Source organism: Eumetopias jubatus, unplaced genomic scaffold, assembly GCF_037043125.1.
Source record: "Eumetopias jubatus isolate StellerSeaLion01/CBP00866 unplaced genomic scaffold, mEumJub1_p1.0 scaffold_13, whole genome shotgun sequence".
NCBI classification, from domain to species: domain Eukaryota; kingdom Metazoa; phylum Chordata; class Mammalia; order Carnivora; family Otariidae; genus Eumetopias; species Eumetopias jubatus.
The window spans coordinates 11,575,167-11,580,825 of record NW_028274819.1 but is presented as its reverse complement, the minus strand read 5'-3'; the positions used below and the strand labels follow the sequence as shown (position 1 = coordinate 11,580,825).

The 5,659-nt window shown below is 45.6% G+C and overlaps 1 protein-coding gene across 1 annotated transcript; it reads right to left on the bottom strand.

The window, feature by feature from the left end:
- Positions 1-415: 415 nt before the first annotated feature.
- MRPL16 (mitochondrial ribosomal protein L16) lies at positions 416-4,838 on the bottom strand. Its single transcript, XM_028117938.2, has 4 exons — positions 4,691-4,838; positions 4,317-4,382; positions 2,231-2,379; positions 416-1,042 (listed from the first exon to the last, which is right to left on the bottom strand). Exons 1-4 carry the CDS (start codon positions 4,743-4,745, stop codon positions 557-559), a joined length of 756 nt encoding a protein of 251 aa, XP_027973739.1. The 5' UTR covers positions 4,746-4,838; the 3' UTR covers positions 416-556.
- Positions 4,839-5,659: the final 821 nt, after the last annotated feature.

Genomic DNA, 5,659 nt, shown 5'->3' with positions numbered 1-5,659 from the left:
ATTAAAGATAGCAACTAGCTCCTGTACTATAAAAGGTAGTACAGAATTCTCCCACTGTCCAAAAGTAGAGCATTCCTAAACTGAAATGATGTACAGTGAAGATTTGAGAAAAACAGGTACTGATGTAGCTCTTTGGTAAAAGTGAAGCAATGTGAAGCAGACTTTGACAGCAGGGAAAGCCGTGCAGATATTAAATCCAACTTACACCAGAGGTGGGAGATGGAAGCATTTGTTTCAGCCCTGAAGACATTAATCTTACAGCTGGGGAGAACTGGACCCCCTAACAGTCAGTGAAGCCAGCTTCATAATCATTTAAGGATTAAGAATGACCAATGAAAAGTTACATCCTGAGGTGATACTCAAACTTTGATATAAATATAATGCACTTAAAAAAAAATCAACAGATACTCTACAATTTTTCAGAAATCATTTACTCATATACTGTTCCTTGGTTAGATCTCAGAGCCACCCAAAGACTGTAAGGGTAGCCTGAGGGGAATCAAAATGTAGATTCTTTCTCTTGGTAGCCTTTGTACATTTATGTCTCCCATTCTCACTACACACGTTCAGGCATATAGAACTTGCCCCAGTACCGCCCCTTCTGGGTCAAGTCATACGGGCTCAGGACTTTCCGTATCCCAAGCATGTTGGCAGTGGCTATGCGCTCAAAGGTCCAGGGGTTTTGGTTGTTCTGTTCCCGTTCCTCCTGATCTTTCCGCATCTTCTCAAGAGTCTCACGGCTCACGGCCTTTGCTGGGAAGGGCAACTTGTGGGCAACCTGGTCCAGGAAACCTTGTACCTCTTTAAATTCACAACGCCCACCCATCTCTACTATGAGACGGCCAGCCTTCACAGGAGTCACGTAGTGATCAATGGCACCTTTGCCTCCCCCCATGCGCTGTCCCATACCCTTGCGGGTGATGGGCTTGAAAGGGGCTGGTACTCTCCATAAAGCAAACATGTTCTTGGGGTCCATAGAGCGGTTGATTGTCAGGCGCATCATTTCAAAATGCCCCCAATGGAGGTAACCACCACCCAGTGCCTAAAAGTGGATGAAAGAATTAGAAATATGTGAGGACTTAGTTATCATTCATAGTAACTGTAGCTTCAATGATATACATAAAAATAAAAAATTCTACTACGTACCATGGAGGAAAAGCCTAGGGTACAGTAATAAATGAAAACAAGGTGGACCCATTTCAATGGATAACCAGGGAAGGCCTTTTTGAGGAGGTGATATTTATTTAAAAGATTTTATTTGTCAGACAGCAAGTGAGCGAGAGAGAGCACAAGCAGGGGAAGCAACAGGCAGAGGGAGAAGCAAGCTCCCCGCTGAGCAGGGAGCCCTATGTGGGGCTCAATCCCATGACCTGAGCTGAAGGCAGACGCTTAACCAACTGAGCCACCCAGGCATCCTGAGGAGGTGATATATATTTATTATTATTTTTATTATGTTAATCCTACATCATTAGTTTCTGATGTAGTGTTCCATGATTCATTGTTTGCGTGTAACACCCACTGCTCCATGCAGAACATGCCCTCTTTAATACCCATCACCAGGCTAACCCATCCCCCGACCCCCCTCCCCTCTAGAACCCTCAGCTTGTTTTTCAGAGTCCATAGTCTCTCATGGTTCGTCTACGAGGAGGTGATATTTAAAGCTGAGACGAGAATGGCAGGAACTAGTTAAGGGAAAACACAACAGTTAAAGGCAGAGGAATGGCCTGGTGAGTGTGAGCAGAAGCCAGAGTGGCTGGAGTAGAGTGAGGGACAGGGTGTGGACATGAGAGGCTGCCAGGGGCTGATCAGCAGCCTGTGGGAAGGGCTGTAAAATAATCGCTCTGGCTGCCTAATGGGCAATCAATCCTAGTCCACACCCATTTGTGCAGCTACTGACATCAAGTCTCCAGGGAAGCTACTCTAGGAAGGAAACTGCTATCTCACATCCTAAGTCATGGATAGTTTTATTTTCACCAGAGGCCTAAGAAGATTTCATAGTCTGATTATAGGGGCCAATTAGGTAGCCTTCCTTCTCCTGTTTTTACGTAATTTTCACTTGACATGAAAAAGAAAGACACACAACTCAAAGGTCTACTGGGTAGTGCACATCAGTTTAAACAGCAAATGGTGGCAGTTCAATAAAACCTGTAGAGGATGAGAATGAACTCCAAGGGCATGAGATTTTGCTAGTCCTGGCTTCCATCCTGCAGCTGCTTGACAACTCACTTACCAAGATTGCAAAACTGCCTTCTGTGAACTCAGTAGCTTCAGTAGAAGGTCCCCGGATGTCACTCAAGTTCTTAGGTTCCCTTCTCACTTTTGGCACGAGTGGTACCCTTTCAACAAATCTAAGCTTGGGCTTTTCAGGAATGGAAACATCTAAAAGGAGCACAGACAACCAAGAAGAAATAAAACCACACATCTCAAAGGATCCATTTTCTTCCTAGAAAGATTTCTATCAATCAAGTGGAAATCTTAAAGTTACCACTGAAAAGTAATTTTAAAAGTACATTAGGTTTTTCCTGTGGATGCTTTTTTATTGACACTGGAATCTCTGGGTTATGATGAGTATTAATGGAGAGGTTTCTGAACCTTTGAAGATAATAAAGTTTTAACCTTCAAAGGAAATGCTCTCTGCCTAACACTAGAAAAGAGACCATCTGGGAAGGTACAGAGATTAAGACTGTCACAGATAACACTGGCTAACTTTTTTTTTTCCCAATGTTTACTAAGTGCTAGACATTGAGCTGAATGCTTGATGTGTAGTATCTCAATCTTTAAAACAACTTTATAACCCTGATAATTTTTTAAGGCTTCCCTTTTTAAAAAAATGTTGAACTTCTTAAAGTTTAACATACATAATCAAAGGGCCAAATAAAAAATGTACAAGTCAGGGAATTATCACAAAGTGAATGCATAAACACACCCATATTAACGGTCACCCTGCTCAAGAAACAGAACATTAGGCAAGTACCATTTTAAATCTCCATTTTATAAAAGAGGAACCTGAGGCCCAGAGACATTTTATAATCTGGTCTAGGCCATCCAGTGAAAACAGCAAAGCCAGACAGTATGACTTTTTTTTTTTTTAAATACTACACAGCCTCTCTGGATGTTAACAGAGGTGGTGGAAAGAACACTACACTGTACATGAAAATATCTAAGTTCTGCTCTGCCACATTCTTGTTAGGAAACCTACAACCTAGGAATCCTCTGATCTATGCTGTATTTCTACAGGGGCTTTTCATGCTGACACCTGTAATTTCCTACAATGTGCAACAGCTTACTATGTTGAGGGCTGGTGGATTGAAATGCACACCAGACACGGTACATCTTTCTCATATCGGACATTCTGACAAGTTGGGGGAAAAAATTACTAACTTCTAAGTCATTTAAACATGTCTATGGTAAAAAAGGCATGGCTTTATCATGGAGTCAAATATAAAACAGGAATCTTCAAGGAAATACCAAATTATCAACTGGCTAACAGGCTTATAGAAACTGCCACCTGCTCTCCTCCACTTTTTTTTTTTCAAAGATTTTATTTTATTTTTTTAAAGATTTTATTTATTTATTTGACAGAGAGATAGAGAGCATAAGTAGGCAGAGGGAGAGGGAGAAGCAGGCTCCGCGGGGCTCGATCCCAGGACCCTGGGATCATGACCTGAGCCGAAGGCAGCCCCTTAACCGGCTGGGCCACCCAGGCATCCCTCTCCTCCGGTTTCTATAAGTAGTTACAGAGAAATTTAGTGATGCTGTCTCTCACCTCCAAATCCATATGTACTTCCAGAGCATTCAGTAGTTTCACAATTAGTTGTAGAAGATAAAACCCTCAGAGGTCAAGAACACTTTTGTATTTTTTTGTTTGCTTGTTTTTGTTTCTTAAGATTTCCAATATATTAAAGACATGGTAAATTATATTTACAAAATTGTGGTCTATCTTAACGTTTACACTTAACAAGTGAATGCTTTTCACATACAGTTATATGACTGCATACATGTAACATCCTTTAGGGAGAACATCAGAAGTTCAAATTTGATGGCAATTAGCCCCGGCTCGGGGTGGACCAGCGCCACACAGTGGGAGGCCATAGGGGAGATACCCCATTACACAGTTGCTCGTAACAGCAGGGACCTTTGTGGGTCTCTCGTTCTCTGCTATATCCCGACCGTTTACAACACTTCTTGGCATACAGCATGCCCCCGATACATATCACTGAGCAACTGAACGGAGGAGAGGAAGCAGAAGAACTCGCCTACCGTCTTCCAGGTCCCATCAGAGAAAAGACAAACACGAAAGTGACACGAGTTCTCACCCTCAAAAGTCGGCACCGGGAGCAGCGTCTTTAGGCCAGCACTGGCGGGCAGGACGGCCCAAGAATCTACAAAGGCAAATCAAATTAAAATCCGAAAGCGGTTAAGACCTGGGCCTGGTACGACACAGACCAAAGTCAGTCCTGACGGAGTGCCTCGATGATGGGCCGCGGGTTCAGCTCAACGGGCTCACAGGCCCAGCACCAAGCCCCACCCCAAGGAAGCCAGCAGGGGTCTCCGGGCGTCGACCCCCCGCACGAGTAACCGCGGCGGGGGAGCGCGGCCCCTACTCAGCTCTGCGGCAATGGTCGGCGGAGTCGGCTAGGCGCCGCACTCGGGGTGGGGAGGTCTTCTGAGGGACCGAGGGCCGCCTGACCTGACAGCCGCGCTCTCAGGAGCGGCGCTCCGGCTCGAGCCAGCAGCCGCCACATGACCACGCGAGTCCAGCCGCCACGGGATTCCCAAAGCAAACGCAGCGACTCCCTGGACCCGGCTGGGCCGGAAGTTACGTTCGCACGGGTCCGTTCCCCAGAGAGTCCCGGCGGAAGCGGAAGAAACCGGGCCGCGTCGCCTGCGTTCCCGCGCCGGCGTGTGCTAGCCACGCCCAGCGCCGCTTTAGGCTTCTGGACGTCTCCATACACAGAGGCGTCGCTTCCGGGATGCGGGCAGCGGGGTGGGGATTTCTGCGTTCTTCCTCGCTGAGCGCCGTGTTGGAGAAAGCCTGGCTTCCCTGAGCGGGTCGTGTGCCACAGATCAGTGCTTTACGCCGCGTCTCTAGGGGGCAGCTCAGAGACATTAGGAAAAGCCTATTGACTGACCATTGAGCTTGTTGGCGGGCTTAGAGTTATGTTAGGCGTTCAGTACCTCGTCACTGCGTGTGGTCCTTCAAGGAGTTCAGGGGATAAAGAAGTCGTGACACCCATTTGCAGATAACATACCGAGGGTCAAAGGATTTAATTTACTCAGGGTCACACAGCAGGAAGACGGTAAGATCAGAATTTGAGTCTGTGTCACTCCAGGGACCCCAGAGACTGGACTGTATCAAAACTTGATTATCAAGTTAAAATAATGCATGACTCTTCTGGGAGGATGTTGTGAAAGTGATTTTTATCGGTCTGAAACGTTTTAGCATTTAGAACGAGAGAGGATCTTTCCCCAAGCTTCTAGGACACAAATGGGATTAACAAATTGAGACCGATGTCTGTTGCATTTAAATCACGCTAAATCTGTGTGTGGTCTTTCCCCAGAGATTAATTTCATAAATGGCAACAAATAAAACCTGTAATGCTTGCAAAGCTACTGGGAGAACTTTCTCTGTCCACAGTGTTAGGCACTTCTTGATTAT